This window comes from Haemorhous mexicanus, chromosome 13 (assembly GCF_027477595.1).
Source record: "Haemorhous mexicanus isolate bHaeMex1 chromosome 13, bHaeMex1.pri, whole genome shotgun sequence".
NCBI lineage: Eukaryota > Metazoa > Chordata > Aves > Passeriformes > Fringillidae > Haemorhous > Haemorhous mexicanus.
The window spans coordinates 2,445,882-2,469,068 of NC_082353.1; the positions used below are offsets into that span (position 1 = coordinate 2,445,882).

The 23,187-nt window shown below is 42.3% G+C and overlaps 1 protein-coding gene across 1 annotated transcript; it reads left to right on the forward strand.

Moving 5' to 3' along the window:
- Positions 1–6,165: 6,165 nt before the first annotated feature.
- On the forward strand, positions 6,166–19,435 carry CRABP1 (cellular retinoic acid binding protein 1). The gene is made up of 4 exons (XM_059857891.1): positions 6,166–6,328; positions 6,798–6,976; positions 9,643–9,756; positions 19,108–19,435. Exons 1-4 carry the CDS (start codon positions 6,259–6,261, stop codon positions 19,156–19,158), a joined length of 414 nt encoding a protein of 137 aa, XP_059713874.1. The 5' UTR covers positions 6,166–6,258; the 3' UTR covers positions 19,159–19,435.
- The last annotated feature ends 3,752 nt before the right edge of the window (positions 19,436–23,187 follow it).

Here is a 23,187-nt window from a genome sequence, read left to right on the forward strand (position 1 = left end):
ATGGCTTTTGTTCAAGAAAAGGAGACTTGCTGGGTTCCTGAAAGCCTCTATGAAAATCCCTGGTTTCAAATGTCGTGGTAAACCCTTTATGAAAAAGAAACAACTCTTCTGCATTAGTAATTGTAGGGAGCATTTCCAATTTAACAACTTCAGTAATGTCATGGCCTGAAATAGCAAAGCAAGGCTGTGACACCCAGAGCACTGCTCTCACTTTTCTAGCATTGTTCAGATTTTTGTAGTGACCACATGGGGAAAGTACCAGACATAGCTCAAAGGAAAGGTTGGGTTTTACGTGCTGCTTTATCACCTCTACCCTTTGCCTGACTGAAGTGCACACTTGGAGACATCAAATAAACACATCCTAGGAGCTATTTCCTTAAAAGCCTCTGACAGGGGAACAGGAACTATGCTCCTGACTGTTGGACATACCTATGAAGGACTCCTTGGCTTGGAGCTGACTTGATTTTATCTCCTAGAGATTTATGTAGACCCGTGTATCCCAACCTCAGGAGCCTAGGACGCTCCTGCCTCAGATCCTCTACTCTCCTGGCTTAGTTCTTGTCTTAGGTTGCCTGTGAGCAGGTGCAGTAACTCCACTGCTTAAAGAGATGTTTGTTATCTTGTCTGAAGTGAAGGTATTGTGCTGAAGGGGAACACCCCCAAAATTAGTCAAATCAGTCTGAATAGCTTTCTTCAGCTAAAGAAAAGGAAAGCTGAGGAAAGAGAAAAGAACGCTAATGTCTTATTTACTAGATTGTGAAAAAAACTTTTGGGACTTTCCACAACTTTCTTCATTCAGAGAGCCATCCTTGACTAAGGGTTCCACAAAAAAATCCATTTAAACATGTGTAATGCACTTCACAGAGGATGACTTTCACCTCAGGCCATAGATTCTGAAATCAATAAATCCTTGGTTTAGTTTTTTCTTTCTGAATAACACTGTTTTGCCCAATAAAACAGAAAGCTCTGTTTAATCATGTGAATACCTTTTTTTCCTTCCTGTTCATACAATACTGTATTTTAAAATTGGCAGATTGTTAATGTTGCTTCTAAGCTGTCACTTTCTGCCATGTTGCTTTGTCTGAACCAGAGGGGCTTGGGGATTGATGACTCCCTTTCAGCTGCCAAGCCACAGGCAGAATCTGACTTTCAGGAGGCAGGAATTGTTCAAGGCAGCTGGTGGTAGCTGGGCAGTTTGGACAGAAGGTAATGTCACTAACATTCCTCACACTCTCAGTCAGTGCTCAAATTTGATATGTTACAAATGCTCAAATGTATGTTAAAAGGTCCAGCTACTGAAAATCTATATTGGATGTTGGTTATTCAGTATGGCCCTTCTACAAAATTATTTAACAGTTTGTAAGTCATTTTCCAAAACAGTTTCCAAAAATTCTAAACTAGTTAATATTACAGACAGAACAATAGTCTGAGATGGAGTGATCATCATTTTCCTCTTTCCTGATATTTGTGGCTTTATTCTGGGGCTTGCCCAGGAAAACACACTCATGAGCACCTTTAAAGCACAGTTCATGGTGATTGTGTTACTACGTTGCTACTACGCCTCGCTGCATCAGGATCAAGTTGCTCAGCAGTCTGCAGAATTAATGCCCAAGTGAAATGACAGTCAAACTCCCTTTGTTTTCAGAGTCAGAGAAGCAAATTTTACTTTGGCTAAGGAAATAATTCTCAATTTTATTGTATCCTTGTAGCACATCAGAAGATAGAGCAGGTGGCCAGCTTAAAGCCTGATTGTGGGAAAGAATAGAGATCAACCAGTTCCCCATGAAAGGGAATATTACAGGGAAGGAATTAAGATAATCATATATATTTTTCTTACTGAACATAAAACTGGCAAAATCTTTATTGTTTGGCCCTAACAATGCAAGAATCATTTACTTTCCTATGAGTTAGGCCTCAAAAGCAAACTGGATAGCTTGGCATTGGAAATCCCTCTAGCATTTCAGTTTGGGAATAGTCAGTATTCTTTCAACTTAATAAGAATGCAGTAGAATATACAGTGCAACACTGCAGAAATGCTGTTGATGTTGCACACATCATATTACATTTCACCTATTGTCCTACTAGCGGCCCATTGTAAATTAATTTGGCAGATAAATTTATGATGGCAATTTGCCTTCCAGTTGTACAATTTATTCATGTCAGAAATAATTTATTTTATTGTCCCTTAAACCAATCTTTTTTTTTCTTCTTCTTCTTCTTCTTCCTAGGGTACCACCTTAGTAAATAAAATCTATTATTTACTCTGAGCCTTGTGTGACTTCACAGTGGTCAGTCAATAACCTCACGGGGATAGTTTTGGTCACATTACTGGTCACTTATTTGTATAGATGATGGAGTACCCTGGTCCCATCTGCACATATATTACTTTCCTTTATCTTAGAGGCGCTGCTGGAAAGATTAATTAGGTCCATCTGTAGGAAAGGATCAGCCTTAAGGGATTCAGGTAAATAAAATAAATGCCAAGGGGAAAAAGTGATGAGGGGCATGTTTTGAAAATCAAACTGGTTTTTGTAACATTAATGGGGAAATTACATACAGAGGGGGATTGAAAGAAAAGTAAAACTGTCATTTGGTCTGGGTTATTTCAGCATGACCTGATAAACATCTCCTATTGCTGCTGTGGTAGGAAAAAGGATCTATGAAGTGGGCTAAAGTAAAAGTCCATGGGCAACATTCTCAGCTAATATAAATCAGTATAACTTTCTGATCTTCACTTTATAACAGTAGAGATTTGAGTCATGTCTGCCAGAGTGATGTTATTTCTGTCCTTCTTTTGAGTGATCCAATATGCAGTCAACTGATCCTAATTCACATTCTGTCTTAATTTTTTAGTACAGCGGTGCTATATACCTTATGGGTCTTACATCACACCTCTGTTTTCCTTTCCTTTAAGCTTCTGTCCATACTTTCTTCCTTTTCTTTCCTTCCCTCTCCTTCAAACAGCTCAGCATGCAAATGAGTCTCATAGCATTCAGCTAACTGATGTGATCACAGCTCGTAAAATAGAAACTCAGCTCTTACTGACTTTTATATTATTTATTAGTTTATACGTAATAAATTGGTGTACCTAGTGCATAAACCATGGGAAATTTGTTGCCATTTAAGTTACACTTCGCTCTGTTGCCTTATCAGCCTAAGTGGGGATTTGTGTTCCACCATGCAATGGGATTACAATCCACAATGTTTTCATGAAACGCCAAATGGAAAACCAGAAAGATCATTTTTCTCACTGAGCTTTGGCTGTCTTAAGGGACGTAAACACTAGAGATGTTTTGCTTTTAAACTTTTGTTGGAGCAAAGTTAGGTTCCTTTTGACTTTGCAGTTTAAATCATTGTAACTTCTAAATTAATTAGTAAAGCCAGAGAAACACGAAGGCTTATTTTTGAGAACAAGAGGAAAACCATAAATGATTTAAAAGAAAAGAGAACCAGTGTGCAGAAAGGATACAAAAAGATGTGTAACTCAAAGATTAGAGGGGGATCAGTTCAACTACCGTGTGTTCATGAAGAACCACGGGTGAGAGGGAAGTCACTGGCACTGGAAATGCACATGCTTGTCTCCTGCCTGTGCTGGCAAGAGTGGACCCTCACTCTCAGAGGGGAGCAACTTCCTCTGCAGTTGAACTTTGGAGTCTAATTCTGAATAGTTGCATTGCACAGTGCTGGAAGGAAACTGCCTCTCTGTATGAATAAGGTCTGAATGTGTACACATTGCCACAGAGAGGCAGTTAGACACTCTAGAGTGTAACTGGGCTTTTGCTGAAGAAGCTGTATTGTGTAGGTAGAACAGTGCCTTGTGGTATTTAGGTAAGATTCTAACATCCATACAAATGTAATTTAATATCTCTATATTTAGGATAAATAGCTCAATGTGCTGCCATTGCAGAATAGAGCCTTTATTGACTGAAGGCACTTCTTCCTTCCTGCCTGATCCACTTTCTAGATTAAGGTTATTTTGAAGGCTCCCTCTTGGTCCCCATGGAACAGGTCAATGGCCACAGTGCAACACCTAGAACGCATGTCCTACATCTTAGAGACACCCTCAGGTCACATCTGCTGGAATAGTTCTTGTTTGTATCAGCAGGTCAGCAAACAAAAGAGCTTAAATGGTCCTTGAAAGAAGAAATTGTCCTTCCTTAAAATCTTCTGAGCCTATTTATTTTCTCACGTAGAGATAGGAGTTCCCATCTGGTTTCTGCTGCTCATACTCATTGTCATGGGTAGCTAAGGACTTTGTCCTGCAAAGAGTGAGCCATAACACTTCCACTGGCCTCCAGGCATACACATTCTGCAGGATTCTGGAAGCAAAGCATGTAGCATGTTTTCAGTTGTACAGCTGGGAAGTTGAAACTGAGGGTCTGAGCAGGGCTCTTCTTCAGTGTTTCATATGATATACAGGCTTGGTATGGGTTTGTTCCGCCTGCAGCCCTACATTTGAAAATCTTAAACCTACTTGCAATAGGAAATTGTTTGTGTGTCTGTCTTTTTTTTTTCAGAAGTGTTTTTCTTTGAGGGGATTTGAAATTTTAAACAAAGTATTTCAAATGGAGATGAATTTATTGTCATTTACTAAAACAACTGAAGGATGCTTCATGCTCTGGTTTTTGTTTTGGGCTTGTATTGCTCTGTTTCTCTTTTTAGACAAACCCTGTTATTGAAAACATATATTCCTCTCTGAAATGTTCATTTCCTGGAAAAAACCAGATTTTTCATCAAAGTATTTCTGTTAAAGAGCCATGCCAGGTCTCCAGGGTGTTCTTCTGGAAAGCAAGAAACAAAAATCAGTAGAAAAAGAGTGACAACAGACGAATACTTGGTTCTGCTCTATCGTTCTTACTCAGGTGAAGTTCTTCCTGGAATAAAAAATGAAATCAAATTTCAGCATATATAGAATCCTGCCTGACATACTAAAGTAACTCCCAGAACTATTCATTTTCCAGGAGCAAACACATTTTATACATAACTCAAGTAACCTTCGTGTTCATTTTACAGACTCTAACAAGTGAAGAATGATTGTGAATGTACCATGAAGTTGGTTCAGCAAAGGTTTTCCTATAATTAAAATACATCTGGCTCTGTTCTGTGTGGGAAATCACAGGCCTCTGAATGTTTTGAGTATTTCCTTATGCACAACAGCAGCAGAAAAACTCCATAACCTTAACCTGTCAAATTCTGTTCCATTTTATCATGTGGATAAATCAGCTGCAATAAGGAACTTTAATGTAGCACCTTTGACCTGAAACTGAGGGATTCAAAGCAAAGACAATGGAAATGGTCATGGACAGTATGAGGGGCTCAGAACAGTACTGATTTAAGTAAGTGCGAAATAGCTTGCTGTGTTTCCCCATAAAAGCTTGTGACCTCCACGGGCCCTGTTCTTCGTGGTGCCAGTTCTGCACCTACATCCTCCCGCTGCCAGCGGTGTTCCAAAGCCCTGGGAGTGCGTGGCTATGGTGAGGAATGCTTTTGGCGCTGTGTATCCCTTTGTCCTTCAACCCTCTCAAAGGGGAGACTCGACTCAGGGCAGTGACAGTTTCCTTACAACAGTTCCCTGTCCTGGAAAGTGTTCTGCTCCTTGCCACCCCTTGGACCTGCTGGCTGTCCCAGTGAGCAGCGCTGGGGGCAGGCTGGCAGCTGGGAGGCCCGGGCATGCAGGGGCTCGGGTGAGGTGTGATGGGCTGCTGTGCCTCGGCCCTGCCGTGCTGGGTCAGCCCAGCGTGAGCCTGGAGAGACTGGAGCCTGGTTAGATAGCCCTCTGCCTTCCCTGCCTGCCTCTGGGGCTTTTCATCAGGTCCTCACTGTCCACCTCATTTGTCCGCCAAGTGTCAATCGGGCTCTCGTTCTTCGGCAGCCCCAGGAGGGGCAGCTGTGGAGCCTGCAAGAGAAGGAAGGAAGGAAGGAAGGAAGGAAGGAAGGAAGGAAGGAAGGAAGGAAGGAAGGAAGGAAGGAAGGAAGGAAGGAAGGAAGGAAGGAAGGAAGGAAGGATGGATGGATGGATGGATGGATGGATGGATGGATGGATGGATGGATAGATGGATGGACGGACGGCCATGACTGGGAGGGGGCCAGCTGTCTGGCGGTGTGATCCTGGCCCGAGGGAAGGGGTGGGGGGCCGGGTGGGTGTGCCCGGCTCTCCCTGCCGCTGCCGCCGCGGTCCGCCCCACTCACAAGGTGCCTGAGCCGGAGAGCAAGCAGCAGCGCCGCGTCCCCGCCGCCCTCCGCAGCGCCCGACCCGCCATGCCCAACTTCGCCGGCACTTGGAAGATGAAGAGCAGCGAAAATTTCGACGAGCTGCTCAAGGCGCTGGGTGAGTCGCGGGGAAGCCGGGCAGCGGGCTGTGTCCCGCGGGAGGGGAGCCGCGGCGGCAGCTGCAGCCGCTCCGCTGCCCGGTGTCTCCCGAGAGAGCTCCGTGCGTCCCTCGGCCGCGGGCAGGAGAGGCTCCCGCCGCCGCGGAGCACGGCTCGGAGCCCTGCCCGGGGAGGGGCGGTGGGGGCACGGCCCGGTCCCTGCCTCACCGGCGAGCGCCGGAGGTCGTGCCCGAGGAGCCGGGCAGCCGCTGGCCCGGCGTTCTGCCGCGGGGATCTCTGCGAGAGCCCGCTGTGCCGGCCGAGCGGAGCCTGCCGGAACGCCGCCGCTCCCCAGCGCCGCAGCTGTGCCGGGGCTACGCGCGGTGCCCCGGCCGCTCGCCCCGCTCCCTGATCTCTGTGATGCTGCGCGAGGTCAGCCCAAGGCACAGCTGGCGACTTCAAGCTCTGCTTCCTCCCCGCTTCGCCCAGGTGTCAATGCCATGCTTAGGAAAGTGGCGGTGGCAGCCGCCTCCAAACCCCACGTGGAGATCCGCCAGGACGGGGACCAGTTCTACATCAAAACTTCCACTACTGTCCGCACCACTGAGATCAACTTCAAAATCGGGGAGAGCTTTGAGGAGGAGACGGTGGATGGACGGAAGTGCAGGGTAGGAGGAGAACTGGGGCATGTGCATATGTGTGGGGGTTGTGTGTGTGGTACCAAGTTCTTTTTAGATGGGACAAACACATCTGCCCCTCGTGTCCCCAGGCAGTGGCATTGCTGCCCTCCACCCTCTATTTGAAGCACTCTGGGGGGTTCTTGATGGTCACCACTTCCCTTGTCCCTCTTTTGGGATAAAACTGAAATCTCAAGGCAACGGGACATGAAAGGTCCAGAAAGCAGAGTTCAGGTATCTGGTTTCCAGCTTGGCAGGGTTTAGTTCTCTTTTTGCTTTCTTCTCCCCTGAAGACCTCAGCTGCAGTGAAAGCTCTCCCCAGCTCCTGTCCCTGACAAAAACATGGGAAATGGTGGAGCAAGAGAGACCTCAAGAGTCAGGATTTAGTGCACAAATCTGACATAGCTTTTGTCTTGGATTGAATCAGATGAGTTCTCAAGCAGGACCACAGACTGTTGGTTGGTTGGGGCTGAAATCCTCTTTCCCACTCTTGCCAAGTGCATATGTCCAGTTTACTGGTAGACAGCTCTTTACCAGTGTAAGACAGGCTTTCAGCAGGTGTTATACCAGCCTCAGTTACACCATCTCCTTGAGCAGAAGAGCATAAGAGGGCATTCCCTGGAGTGTTTTGCCTCGATTCAGTGTGTGAGGCCCTGCTCCTCTACCTCTGTAACCACTTCTGTGGCCGTGGAGGGGCATTTGTCAGCAGCATCTGACACCAGGTTCTTGCTGGTGTAGATATGTGGGATCTGAGATTTGGGGAGCTGGGCTGTGGTCATAGCTGCCTTTTGAAAACCATTATTGAAGGAATGGGTTATGTTTTCTTCAGACAGTTTACTCTCATAATTATAAAGAAGTATGTATAAGTATATATAAAATTCTTATAAAAGAAGTAAAATAAAGATTATCAGAAGGTAGTCTCAAATAAGGATCCAGTTTTAAAAGTATCCAGTGTTGCTGAAATAATCTACTTTCCAAAATATGATCTCTCCTAATGCTTGGGTCAGCTTTTGAGACCGTTTTTATCACTAAAAATTCAGAACTTACTGCCTTCAGTGCAATTGGTGTCAACATGAATTTATGAAACAAGAAGCAGATTCTGGGAATCAGTGAATATTCAGAACATCCACTTGCTCTCTAGGATGAGTTATCATATATTTAACAGTCTGTCCAGGAAATGTTGCAGGCTTTGTTAATTTGTCTTGTTCGACAAAAGTGTCTTCCTACATAATGCATATACAATAAATGTGACCCGCTTTTTGGAGAAGGATTTATTGCTGCAGATGGAAAAACAATAATTATGGCTGTAAGCTATGAAAGTTGGAAAAACCTGAAAGAAATGGGTTTTGTGAAGAAGTAAATTTTTTCCATGTGTTGTGAAATTATTTATAGTCCACTCTCAGGAATAAGTTGTACTGCTGTGTGTATATAACCAAGATGTGGCCACAGAGCAGAAACTGACAGATAATAAAATAATACTCCAGAATGTAGTTTGCAGTATCTGGCAAAGCTGCTGACTGGTGATAGATTTTGATATACTTTATGGGGTGGAGGGTTTTGTACTGCCAACCAACTTGATCCATTGTTTGTGCAGACAAAGAGGGCATCATATATGGTTGTACTTCGAGGCACAGCTTCTATAACTGCCATTTGAGATGGCTTGTTGGTTTATAAAATCTATTGTTTTGAAAAATATTTTAAAAGTAAACAGCTAATTTTTAATCAAAGTAAAGGGGTTTTGCCTTGGAAAGACTGGGAAGTGTTAACTTGAATTTAGGCATACATATGTACACACACACACGTGTATTTGTGCATGTATATAATCACAGACCAATAAATGTCTCCCCTGTGTAGTTATAAAGTGATTACTTGAACATTCATTACAGGGCATCCTTCTGCACAGCTGTTTCATTACTCTGTGGAGTAATAGTTCAGTGCTCAAGTGAAAAGCAACAGAGTCAGGGCTTGCCTGTTTGGGAAAGTTTAACAAAATCGTGTCGTTTCGGGGTCTTTTCTTTTTCAGTGCTTTCATAGTCTTTATTCAAATGCTTTGAAAAATGCCCAAGGGTATCTCAATCTTCAGACTCACAACCTGAAAAAAAGTAATGTCACAAACACTTGAATTCTGACATTTTTTTTAATTTAGCTGTGATTTATTCTGGTTTGTTAGCTCCATATGTTTAATACACAGTAAACTTGGCCCAGTGCCATAGAGCAGGAAAGATTGAAAGTGACAAATACTGCATTATTTACGACTGCAACTTGATATATACAATTGTTTATGCTTTTACTCTTAGGGGACTCTGTAGTGATAAATAACATGTCAGATCAAATCACTTTTACAAAGATGCTTGGGAATGTAGATGCTACATTAGCATGTTCCTAAATTACACTTTCCAACATCAAGCATTTGATGGAAACTGTCTTCACACTGAAAAGACACATTTGCAATTACTTTGTTACTTTCCAAAAAGCCCCATCACACCTAAATTTTTATTTCACCACTTTCCACTCATTACTTTTTTCCTCTGCCTTTGACTATCTATGTGTTGCTCCTTTAGTGGAGCAATTATTCTCACTGCTTCTCATTGTTGTCTTTGTCTCATGCTGCTGGGGAATATAATTAATGTATCTCCTGATGGTTTTCTTGCCTGCAGAGTTTGGCCACTTGGGAGAATGAAAACAAGATCTACTGCAAGCAAACTCTTATTGAGGGAGATGGTCCCAAAACATACTGGACTAGAGAATTAGCTAATGATGAGCTGATTTTGGTAAGAACCTTGAACTCCCTCAATGTATGCACCATATCATCAGGTTTTGTTTGTTACCACATAGTATGAGTTATTATTTTTCCTTACTTAAATCCATCTGGAAGATTACCATTGTTATAATCCTCTACCTTATAATTAATACATTGCTTTTTTTCCCCTTTCTTTTTTATTTTTTTAAAAGCAAATGGATATTTATGCATGTTCTGACTGGCACTTGATTGTTTAAACTTTCACCATACTAGTACTGGTAGAATAATCACAAGTTGGCCACTTCTGCTCCGTAAATTCACAACATCATCAAAGAACTTGCTTGATTTATTGCAGATTTTCTCTGGTCAAAGTGAGATCAAGGCATTTGACCTCATTTCTGGAGAATCTTCTTTTTGGCATGAGCATAATACCTCTTCTTATCCAAGGTCACGTGGCATATAGCAGGACAGACATGTATGTTGTTAGTATGCTCTAATCCCTCCTGTTCATGAAAAATATGTCATTTCCTCCCATGTCTCTGACACCTTCCCCACTTCCCTGATCACCTCCAAGTCAGATTGAGAATTGCCTTCGTGAGTTTCTTAGAAATACAGATATTTGCAGATTTGCTGTCAGCCACCATGCCCCCAGTGGTGTGTGAGCTTCCAGATGGCAGCAGGGTGGGCATTCTGAGCAGCACCTCTGCAGCCAGCCGGCCGTGCCCGCCCTCAGTCACACAGGGCTGGTTTATTCAGATTGTGCTCACTTCTGTTGCAGCTTTCTTTGCTGCACCTTTCCTCAGTAGTCACTCCAGATTAATTTACTAGTATCTGCATCTGAGTAAAGACACAGCAGCACAGTTCAGCTCGAGTTCAGGATCATTTTATTGCACATGTTCTAACTAGTGAATTCTGGATAAATACTTGATTAGACTGTTATGCCTCATCAGTTTAGACATGGAAGACAGGCTCCTGGAGCGGTGGGTAAGAAAACATCAAAGCAGGGAGGTTTTATTTCTCTCACAGTAACTAAATCTCTGCACTTTAAAAAACAGCCTCCCAAGTGTTTCTCTAAAGCAGATGGAGTTCTGTTTTTAAGATTGTATCTGAAACAAAAACAGGACCTAAACCTAACCTAACCAAGCATAAACAAAAAGCTTCTAAGGTGTTAATATTATTCCAGACATCTTGGAACTGTTCACCCACATGAGGATGTGTGGTGTTAGTGAAATCACACTGGTTTCTAATGAATGAATACTCCAATGCTGCATAATTTCTTTTGACTCAACCACTGGAATGCTTTGTATTATCACAAAACTTTAAGGGGCAAAGTACTTTGATCTCTTCTTTGCATCTTTAGATGAGATGCAGTGGACAAAATGTATTCTCTAACTAAAAGTTATTGCTATAACTTTTCCAGCTTTCTAACAATATGTTTCTGTAGTTTATTATTTAAGCAGCAAGCTGAAGAGGCAGCAGTTAAATAAAGTGCACTGCTCTGAGCAAAGCAAGAAAGCCGCTCATAATACAATTGCCTCCTGCTAGCAGCAATGTGAACTTACCCTGCTGGGGAGGAACAATGAGCCTGGATAAGAAACTAGAGGGATTCAGAGATTTAAAGCCATCTAACCTTTTTCCTTGTTTAATACAGTCTGTTGAACTTTTGTGAATTAATTATTTTTCCAGTTAGGATATAAATTAGAACAACTTGCTTCTTATTAAAATATGTCCTTTTATAGGAACCCAGAACTTTCAATAAGTTGGTTTCTTGGTTAATTTCCTTGTCGTTAGAATATACATATTTCTTTTAATCTGTGTATGTGTAGATTCAACTTCCAGTCATTACATATTGTGTATAAAAGAACCTAAATAATATGCCTAGAATTTGTTATTGCAAATACTTCTCTTAACACCACCAATCAAGCCACCTCTTAGAAGAACTTTCTGGTTGTGAAGCTAAACCACTGGAAGACCTCCAGTCTTTCAATGTAAAGAAAGCTTTCATTGAATCATTATTTGAGTGCTTTTTAACCCTGTCCAATTTACAGATTTCCCTCCTCAACTAAGAAAACCCAAATGGTGTGTGCTGTTTTGCTAGCGATCTAGCACCTGATGTTACAGTGATTTCCTCTCCCTGCTCCTATCTAAAATGATCCTGATTAATTTGCAAAGGCTTTGTTAACTCTTTTCTGGTTTCCATTTCCCCAGACTGATCCCCTTCCCACCTCAGGCAAGCTGGAATTTCATTCCTTGGTTGCAATGTGTGATTTTACTGTGGCTGTTATGAAAATTGGGTATTTGTTTCCAAGTGATCCAGATCATTCTCTCTTCACTTTTACTATTCAATATGATATACAGTTTCATTCTCCCACCTCTTTGAGCATAGTGACCTCTTTTGCTTTAAAAAGTATTATGACAATAATTCATCCTCAGGACAAGCATTTTCAAGCCCTCGTGGCATTAATGGGTCTGAATGTACAGATCCTTTAAATACGTGGGTTGACGTTCAAGATCTGACAGCCAGAAGCTCAGCAGTGAGGTGTTTCTGGGAGTGATGGTGGTGTGAGAGCTCTGGTCCTTTGCAGAAGCTGAAATGGCCCTTCTGGAAAAAAAAGAAGCAAAAAAAAAAAAAAAAGCTGAAAATTAACCCTTCTGGGAGGCAACAAAAGGTTCTACTGGTTGGAGAGTGACAGAAGAGGGGAAGCTACATTTTCTTTCTTGTCTGTGGTCCCTCATTTTAAACCCCCAGAACATTCCTTCAGAGAATTGGGCTTTAGAAGCTAAACTATTTGAAGGCTGAGGTGTGTTCAGCATCTGTAAAAGGGAACAAGAGCCCTTAGTAAGAAGACTCGATTGATCTCTTGCCAATCACTGTGTTTGGGTTTTTCATCACTCCAGTGAACAAAGATTTGACATTACATTATTTTATTTTATGCTTGGTGAATTCCCTTGGATCTGAGTCTGCAAACCCCCACTTATATCTTACTTCTTCAAAACCAAGATCACAATGAGAAGAACAGATCTCTGTATTCTTCTTCTTTTAAAGCCCTTCATCAGTCATCAACCACTTTCAAATGTTTGTGTGTTACAGATTAAACTTAGATCGATTTCTTCCTTCTCCCACCCTCAGAGCTTTCTTAGGGATCTTTAGGACCTGAAATGAATTCTCATTGACTTTTGCTGTCCATATTGCTTCAAATATTTAACAGTTCCCATCTTCATGCTTCTCAAATCTCCCTGCTTACCTAAGAAATGTTATCTGTTTGTTTGCTCTCTCTGACGTGCTTCAGTAAGACTCTGCTTCTGTTTCTCTACCCAAAAAATTCGTTCAAGAGGTCTTGAGACTCCTTATTCACTATTGGATGCAGTTGCAGAAGAAATCAAAAAAGGTCCTGCCCAGTTTGAAAGAAGTTGTAAGAAAGAATGTAAACTGTGTTAGACTGAGGCATGAATTGAAGAAAGGCTTGGGATAACAGGCAGGAGGGAAGAAATTAGTTGTACTGTGTTAGTGCTGGCTCCATAAATGTTGGATCTTTGCCACATAGTTTTGATCTAAAATGCTGCATTGCTTAGGGAATCCATTTGATTATGGTATTTTCCTAGTGTAAGGATATATTTTTCTCTCCAACACAGCATTATTAAATAAAATGCATTTATTAGCCCATATAATTTAAAAAAATATTAGTGTTTAATTGCCTTGACACCACAGAGCTAAAATAGAAAGCATATGGCTCTATAATTATCAATCTTTCTTGCATCCTGGCGGAAGAATTCCTTATGTTCTTCAAAGATATTTCCTTGGAGTAAAATGATGGTCTTGCAAGTCACATCATGTCCTTTGATACACAGATGCTGAGAACATACTGTTTAGTTAGAAAAGGTTTTCTTCACCTTCAGTTGCCTTCAGTTCTCCTTAGCTTCCTGCAGCATGGGCAATAAATTGCTCTTATTAGTAGATAAATAATATTTGGCTCGTACAATGACACATGTAGGACTGAAGTGCTGTTAGAAAAGAATTCTTTCAGCCAAGGAAGGGGAGGATCAAGTTCTGCGTTATAAAAAGATGGTCTGAAAACTAGAACATTGATCTAAAACTAGAACATTGCAACATCTTTGATCAGAGCTGTTTATTCTAATCTCATCTGATGCACTTGCTGGGATTTCAGCGCTGCATTTTTAGAATTACTGAACAATGTAGATAAAAATCACATGGAATGTGCAAGCAAGGGAGGGTGGAAAGAGTAGTTCCCCACCGAAGTCCACATTTGTTTGTCTTGACTGCATCTTTCATTGTACTGTACTTTGGGATTGTACTGCATACACGGAGTCAGGATATCTGTATTTACAACTCTACCTTCATAAACTATACTTGGATTAGCATTTTAGCAATCAAGATCAGAATATAATACAAAATATATATATTTCTTTTATTTGTCTGAAAATGATGACCTGGAATTAAGTGCCTTTTCCTCCCTTTATTATTCTCACAATGATTTTGTTGTTGCTGTGTGTTTTCGTCAGGGACATTAATGAGCTATCAGTCACTTATGTAAGTCAGCAGAACAAAAGATCTGCTCTTTGCAAAGCTGAAGGATACTGCTTACAAATATTGGCTATTCAAATGAGATACATTTCTATTCAAACCTTAGGTGCATTGCTGCTTTCACAGCTGCTCATGCCTCTATGGATTTAAGTTGAATTTGTAACACACAAACGTTTTAAAGTGGATGATTCCTAAACAGGGGCTTTAAAAACAGCCTCTGAGCACATTTTACACAGTTCACCTATCACACAGGGGTTCTCAGAATCAATTGTAGCAAGGGTCAAAGATCAGAACCTTGGTGAGGGTTCAAGCATGGTTTCTTTTCTACACTCCCTCCTCAGAAAAATCATGCCATCGTTGATTAAAACTACTGACCTGTGTGTGGAGCCTAGATGAGCCAGCAAACATTTTTAAAATTATTTTGCTGACTTCTGAAATGAAGCATAGTATGTGAGAAGGGTCAGTGCAGATTTGGAAAGAGATTTTGCAGCGGAATGCTGAAATGTGTGATGTGCCTAAGCTTTGTGTCAAACAGTGTCAAACCACTTAAGTGTTTAACTTTTCTATAAGTTTTGGAGAGTAATCTTATATAAAATCAATTATCAAAAGAAGGGTCTGGTCATATCAAGCTCAGAATGAGGGGGGTGCTGCAGTTCCCATTAGAGCAGCCTTGACAGAAGTTCAGAAACCTGTAATAATGCACTGCTGTGTGTTGCATGGGCCTAATGCTTTAATTTACTCTTTGCCATGAGCAGATTTACAAGGAGCCTTAGGGATCTAGAGCCCCTGCTCATTACTACAGCCTTGTTGATCACATCCCAAACACAAAAAGAAGCCAAAGCCCTCTGCATTTTGGCTGCAGCTGATCCTGAATGCAGCCTTTTGTAATGTCACTTGCAGCTTAGATGTCCTCTGTGCACTGGCCTTCAGCTGTAGGTGGGAGATACCATTGCCTCAGATCTCTGTCACGCTTTGCTCCATAACTTTGAAGAAAGTGTAGTGCAGTGTTCAAGCACAAATACTGACATTTAGGCCCCTTGAGAAATTACCTAATTTTGAATGGTGCTGCCAATTGATATCTTGAGGAACATGAGGTTTTGAATTGGGTGATTTGCTCTTAATAGCCGAGTTTGAAAGTGGGGCTGCACATTCAGTGACTCTGGCCTTGTAAGGATCAACCTCTTTCTTAAAATTTTGTGGGAGTCAGGAGGAGAATGGAAATAGGCAACGTGCCTTTGTTGTGAAGATTTATATCTTTATTTTAGATAACATGGAAGCGTGCACATGGACAAAGCCTTTTCTGAGGATTCATTTAAGTAATACCTTCTTTTCTCCATCAGTTTGCTGATGGATTCTGTCTTCCTTTTGTGAGTTGCCTCTGCATTTTGATCAGTCATGAGCAGATAAAGGGATCTTTGCATACACTGGCAGAAGTGATCTTTCCCAGGTGATTGTTTCAATGACACTCTTCCTTATACTCTGTGCTCCGCTTGCCACAAAGCCTCCTCAGCAAATATCTATAAAGAAGGCCTTCAAAAAGGAGATTTGCTCCTACAGAAATATATTACTACCCTGTAATTCTCTTTTAATCTCTCAGGATGTCAGTGGTCATCAGATTTTGAGTGAACTGAGAGAGGTCAATTTATTGGATTATCCCCTGTGCAGGGCTTTGTTTGCAGTGTGCTTTTGGACTCTTAGCTACAGATTATGACAAGCTAAGTGAAGAAAACAATTCTGTAATTTGCAGTTGTTGTACATTGAAAATCCTGTTTTAGATTTAGATGGAAGCCTTGCCTTGTACTATTTTATCAGATAAGTAGGACCTTCCCAAGCCAATGAGAAGGTGGTGTTTGAAAATCCTGCATCTTCCTGTTACATCTGAATTACAATTTGGTAGCATTGCACTTTTTTCAGTTGCTCTGATGAAACTTCACCACCAAATAGCCAGGATTGCTCATTCTCTTTTCATTTGGAAGTTCTACTGCTTTGAGTCATGGAAATCTTTAAAGTCTGCCTTTTGGGACAGGAACTATCACCTCTTTTGAGTCTAGAATTAAAACCATAGACACTAAACTGCTTTATCCTACCATTGAATACAAGGATTTAAATGTGAAGAATAGAGGAATAGCACCCTCTGGATTTGGATCCTCCCCTGACCTTGGGCCCAGCTGTACATTAGACATTTCTGTGAGTTACCACAAGAAAAAGAATGCAACGAGTTTGAACATATTCCTCCTTGCTTTCTTTAGTAACACTGAGTGGAGTTTTATGAACAAATGATAGTGAGTCATGATAAGATAGGAAAACACCTTTTGTGTAAGTCCACATTGAAACCTGTACATTTCTGTGATAATAAAGCTCTTTATGTGCTTCAATTATGTTGTTAATCATCTGGATGTGTATGAGGTATGAAATCCAAGTGCTAAAAAATGCAGTTTATTCCTGAAACAGGTCAGAGGCCACATAACCTAAGCTGGGTCTTCAAGGAAAAGATGTCTTGGTTGTTTGAGAAGTGCACAGTGGTTACATGTTGGAATTGTGCTTTGCATGATTTCTATCTCTTTGCAATCCAGATTTAAAGACATTATTGTGTTAAATTATAGTGGTTTTCCAGACTCTAAGAACGGTGTGTTGTGGAGTCCTTGCGTGTAGCAACTGATTTTTTAAAATTTGGATTCCCTGAAAATGTCCATATGTTCTGCACTTCATTTTTGTCCAGAGTAATATGAATGTAGTCCTTTGCCTGAAATTTTCAGAAGTCCAGCAGTCTAGCTGGAGCTGGATGCTGGAAGTACAAAGTGAGGATCCTGTGTCCTGTGTCACAGACGTGCTGAGCTGTGACTCTCTGAGTGCACAGCAGTCTGTGGTGCTGCTGCTCACCCATACTACTGAGCTTTCCCAGAAAGTCTTATGTCTTTTGTCTTCCTCCGCAAATTTTAATCTTTATTTCCACTCTCCCTCCTGTAACTCTTCCAAGAAAGCTGCCAGGCAGACTACACTGATGTCTTAGGAGCAAGCTCTGCCCAGGAGCACAAGCTTAGAACTGGGCACTGCAATTTCAGAAGCTCAGATCTACAGTGGCTCCCTTGCAGTATGAATCACACCTATTTCCATCTACTCTTCCCTGCAGTGTTCCTTCTCAAAAGAACTGCTGAGCTGTTCTGGGAATAACTGCTGTCCTTAGCTTTAGGGGAAGGAGTTTCTCTCTTAACTTGCCTGGAAGAACAGAAATTTGTCAGGCAGGTTACGTGAGTTTTGGCACAAGGCTGCTGCAGCCTTTTGCATGAGATGGACTGATGTGACATCCATTCCCACCCCACGATGTGGCTGCATGGCTGTGCAGCTGCAGCTCTCAGACTGGAGCTGTGCCAGCTCTGGGAGAACACTACACAGGAATTGTTTTACTACTGTTCATGTTTGTGTTCAAGTAGCAGCAGGGGACCCAAGCCTCCTGTGCTGAGCAGTGCCTGAGTGTGGAAGACAATCACTGTTGCAGGGATCTTACAGTCTCCACAGAAAACCTTGAGCCCTAGATGGTCTTGACTCTTACTTCCTCTCTCTGCAAAACTCCTGTTGAAATAATTTTGTCTTTGTGGATCATTTGGAAATGTTGACGGAAGCCATAATAAAGGGTGTTTGCAGCTGGTGCTGTGAACATTAGAGAACTACCCACATCTTTTAATGGTCATTTTCAGATGTATGAATGTAAAATCAAAAAATATATATTAAGCACTGATACGATACTGATATGCATAAAAACAGAGTCTGTATCTCCAAAATACTAACAGACTTGTGTCCCCAACAAAGTGAACAAAGTGTAAGCCAGAGTCAGTTTTAAAGCCAAGTTTTTTCAAATTATTGGCCAAAACAGGTGTAGAAAGCATTAAGACAAATAGCCCAGCTGAATTTTCATAATGCACTGGGGTAGTTCTGACTGCATGCTTTTCAGTGAGGCCTTGGCAGTGACCACAGCCAGACATCCCACCTCAGACCTTGCTAGTGTTGAGCTCAAAACCTTCTGTCTGCACAGCTGAATGTGAAGAAGTTTTTTGCAGTCTCTATTTTCTCACTCTTGCCCCTATTGTTTCCTTCATGCTTCGTTGCTCAAATTTTAGCCACCAGACCTGAAATTACATACAAGCACTTCAGGATTCAGGTGGCTTTCTCAGACAGCCCCACAATCTCTGTCCTGCCTACATGTTCTGACAATCTGTAGGGCATTCCAGATCCTCCTCCCAGCTAACAAACTGACTGGTTAAGGGCACAGTGATCTGGAGGAAGGTCATTGACACTGCCCACACTCCAGCCTGGAAGAGAGGCTCTGGTATCCCAGGAGGGGCTGTCAGCTGCTTACACAGCAGCACTATGTTTTCAGGTGTACATCCTCCTGGTCTTCATCCTTCCTCTACTGACTTCATTTGCCTGCTTGGATTTATATCTGCAAATATCAAAGAATACCTTTGGAACATGCCATCTGAATTCCACCCTCAGCATTTCTAGTTCAAAGTGCTGCAACTGTTTCTAAATATAACAACAGTACATTCCAAATTCACTTTATTTTCTCATGTTTATTTATCAATTCATGCCAAGAAACTACAGAAAAAGAGAATTTATGCATCATTTATCATTCTGACAAAATCCACCCTGCCTTGAAAAACAGGTAATTTACATTGCATTCCTCTTTCAAAATTATTTCTTTCTTTACTCTCATCTGTCAAAAGACATAAGAAAAAGTATTTCTGCTGTAGAACTAGTTACTTTAGTAAAAATAACACTTTGAAATGGTGTTAAATGTTTGCTGGTTCTATCTCCTTTGATTGATTTTTATTTCTTTTCCAGACTTTTGGTGCTGATGATGTTGTGTGCACAAGAATTTATGTAAGAGAATAAAAGCATCAATGTCCTTGTCAGCTGGGATGAAGTGGAGAGCTGTGAAGCCCCCAGTACAAGGAGTGTCTGTGTGTGCTGTTACTGCCTCAGTGTTGTATGTGTCCGTGTGTACTAGATCTGAACCCAGATCCTCTGTTAAGTGTATTTTGCTCTCAGTTTTCGTTTCAGACACTATTCCTCTCCACTTTTATGCCACCGATTTTCGTGTCTGCTTTGTGTTTTGTAGTTGTCACTTGCTATGGTTTCCTTGGTTATTAAACGTATTGGGCATAACTCACAGCTGTTTGGGGGTGTTTTTAATTGAAAACCCAGCAGTGCTTTGGTTAGGACCGAAACACTTTTTACCCTCTGCTGAAGTCAGTGTGGAGTTTCCCTGCTGTTGGCAGGTCCTGTGCTGTCAGGGAATTCCTCCTAGGGCAACACAAAGGGAGGGAGGGCAAGTGGATGGCAAGGCCTCTCAAAGAGCTGCAGGCTGCTCTCTTGAACCCAGAGCTCTGCTTCTTTCCTTCTTTCTGTCCTCTCTCCTTCTTCCTCCTCTCTCTCTCTTGTCCTCTCTTCCTCCCTGTTCAGGAATAATTCGTGTATGCTGTGATTGCTGGGACTGGGGTTTAGCTGAACCAGGCAAGACAAGGTGAGATCTTTTCCCTTTCCTGCTATGGGACAAATAACATTGTGATCATGACTAATACTCATTGTCATCACACCCAAGCACCTCAGGCCTGATCAGAGAGCCAGAAGAATCTGACAGATTTGTTTTGCCCATGAAAAACTAAACCTATGGAATGCTGCTTTTCTCCTACCTTCTCACCTGTGACAAAGAGAATTTCCAATGGCTTCACTCTCCCTCCATGTTACAACTCTCGCTTCTGGTGATTCAACCTTTAATTCTTTGAGCAGCTAAGTGTTTCACAAACCAGGGCCATAGTTCAAGAACTAAAAACCCACCATATTTAATGTATTTATTCTGGCTCAGAGTTCTGGCCGCAGCACTATCAAGTATTAGATTCAAGCTGAGCAGACATTCCACTAATGAACCAGAGAGTCTTCAGTTCTTCAGCCTTGGAAGTGTCTGGAGATTGAGACTAGGAGCACTACTTATTTCACTGCAATATCCAATATTATCTGACCAGCTTTTATCTTTGCAAGAGTAGTTCTTCTGCTCCATGTCACACAGTAATAAAAGATTTCTAAGAGGTTCAATGTTAGCAGAATATATGCCCTGTTCACTGGATTCTGCTCACTACTCACAACAGGAAAATAGGACCAAAACTTACACATCTTGGGGCATTCATGAAAGATTACTCTGTCTCTTCATCCCTCACACAGCTATGCAGAGAAATCCCCTCTGGCAGGATTGCCGAACTGCCATGAAGAAATCAGCCAGCTGTTCTGTGTATTGCAGTGTGGCCTACAGAAGCACAAGAGGAGAGAAACATACAGTGTTTTCTGTCTCCTCTGCTCTGACAGGGCATGCTTGCTTTCTCTGCCATCAGCACCCAAGATACCACACTGAAGCTGAAAGGAGCAATCTGAAAGGAGGCTTCTTTTCTTCCACACTCTAACCTTAAGCCAAATCCTGTTCCTGAGACCTTGGCTCTATTGGTATCAATTAAATAAGGGTGCATGCTGGCCAACACTGAGGCAGGGGCTGAAATTACTTCATTGAGGTTTGGAAGAAGATAGAAAATAAAGATAGATCCCCGTCCTCCTCCCTCTTGGCTTTGTTGTTACGCTACCCCCCTGTAAGAACAAAACCAAGAGGGAGGAAGACAGGGATCTATCTTTATATTCTATCATCTTTTAAGATTCAAATTAAAATAGTTGGGTGTTTTGTTATAAACAAGTTCCACTTCAGGAGTATCTGGATCTGCTTGTGCAATCAGCTGTGCCAAAGGGACTTCACAAAAATTGCCAGGCTCTGAGCTCAAAGCTGCTCAGGGGTGCAGACAAAACTGTCTTGCCACATCAAGGCTGAGCTGTCAATAACACTGTGTTGCAGCATGTGTTGGCACAAGTCATACCCCAGAGCACCAGGAGCCCACCAAGACCACAAAGGCTTTGCCTTCACCTCCAAGAAGTTGTGTGGTGGATGTAGAGGATGGTACAGGCTGAAGAGGCAAGTAGTAGAGACAAAGCCAGTGAGTAGCAGGGCTGTTTTACCATTTCAAGAAAAAATGCTACTCTTAGCAATTACTTTTTCCACCTGTGTCTAAAAGAGCCCTAATGCACAGTTTGTGAGGGTTCAGCAAGGTATTGGCATGGGCCTCAAAATGTCTAAAGCCAGCGAGTGCATGCAATAGAAGCAGTGACTTCTGTGTTTCATTTCCAGGAAGGCTCAAGCTGAGCTGCTGTTGTGCTGCTCAAGCAAATGTCCTTCAGAAAACTTTCTCATCAACTGGAAAATCCCAAGTCAGGTTTCCATCCAGTTGGCAACTACTATCCAAGTAGTAAAGCATGGGCTATGTAACGAGCTTGTAGGAGTTATGATTAAAAACAGGCTCTGGAGACGTGAGCAACCCTGAACAACTGGGAACTTTCTTCTTACAGGCTTGAAGCTGTTCTCCTAAGCTCCATTTGCAGTCTGGCGTGACAGAAGTTCCTTTCTTTAATAATTTCAGTGTGGAAGCTTTACCACTTGATTGACTTTTGTGAAGTTATAATAAACTTACTGATGCATGGGTAAATTCCTATGCACAGAGACTAGAACTGGTCCAGGGTGTTAGTTTTATGGCTCATTGTTGAAAGTGCAAAGGCCAAATTGCATTTTGTGAGTCGTCTTGGATTTAAAAGCCTTCAAATCTAGGCAGTAAAGGATTTGGAGTGAATTTATTGGCCAGAAGCCTTGCAGTTGTCTCCTGCTTTTTGTTTTTTCATTCCCGAGATTAAGCTCCTTTGGGAACACGGATGTTGAATGATGCCATGGCAGCCAACAGAGACAGCGTTATCCAGTTTTTGTGGAAAAAGTAATGAATCCCCATGCACACACACACACCTCACAGATGAGGTAATGGAAGCAGAGCAGAGTTACTGTACTGTGTTGCATTCACAAAAATTAAGTCTCATGATGTCTGAGTGTTGAATGGTTGCTTAGCAAAACGGGGTCCTGAGTGCTTCAGGCAGCTGCTCCCTGCACACAGGAGGGAGGGACTTTTATAGGCAAAGGTGCCTATGAAGCCAAAGGACAATGGAGCACCTAAGGGTTACAGAAGTGGTTTGTTGATTAGCTGGTAGCATGTGGATGTCTGAAAGAGGCCCCCAGGGATTTCACAGCTATTGTCTTCCAGATCCAAGTCAAAGAGACACTGTCTGTGGCTCTAGGTAATCAGCCAGGGACAGAGCCTGGCTCACAGTTACGTGTATCAGTGGGCAAGCAGGAGCTTCCCCTCATGCTTCTGTGTTCTAAGCAACACTTTTGTCCCTTGGGCTGGAAACCCTCTGTGGTTCTAAGCATTGACTGGTGACAAACATGGCCCACCTCCATCTGGATGGCTGCTGACTGACCGCTGGATGCATAAGCACCAACCCCCCATCTGCTGTCTTGCACATCCCTGGGCCCTACAAGCCAAACTCCTGAGCTCTGCAGGATGATGCTGATGGCCAAAGGACTTCTGACTGTAGAAATGAATGCACGAGGGGAACTTTCCTTGTGAGGGAATTACATACTACTGTTTATGCTTGAGAGCATTTCCCCTCACAAAGGCAGCAGAATACAGCCAGCTAAGAAGGTAAAAAGTCTTCCTCCTTGAAGTTGAAAGGCTTTGTCTTGCCATTGTCTGAACAGTCCTTGAATGGATACAGTACAAGTGAGTATTCAGTATAATGCCTAAAAATAACTTTCTACAGCTGTTTTAGATATCCCCCGTATCCAAGGCATCTGCACAAAGTAGGATCTTCAGGGGAGCTGTACCTTTTTTTGGAAAGACAGCAGGAGACCAGGGACAAAGCCCGAGGGAATTACAACTGGGGTGGCAGTGACTGGGCAAGTGACTGCCAGCCTCTGTGCCTGCAGGCTTGCACTGAGCACTGCCC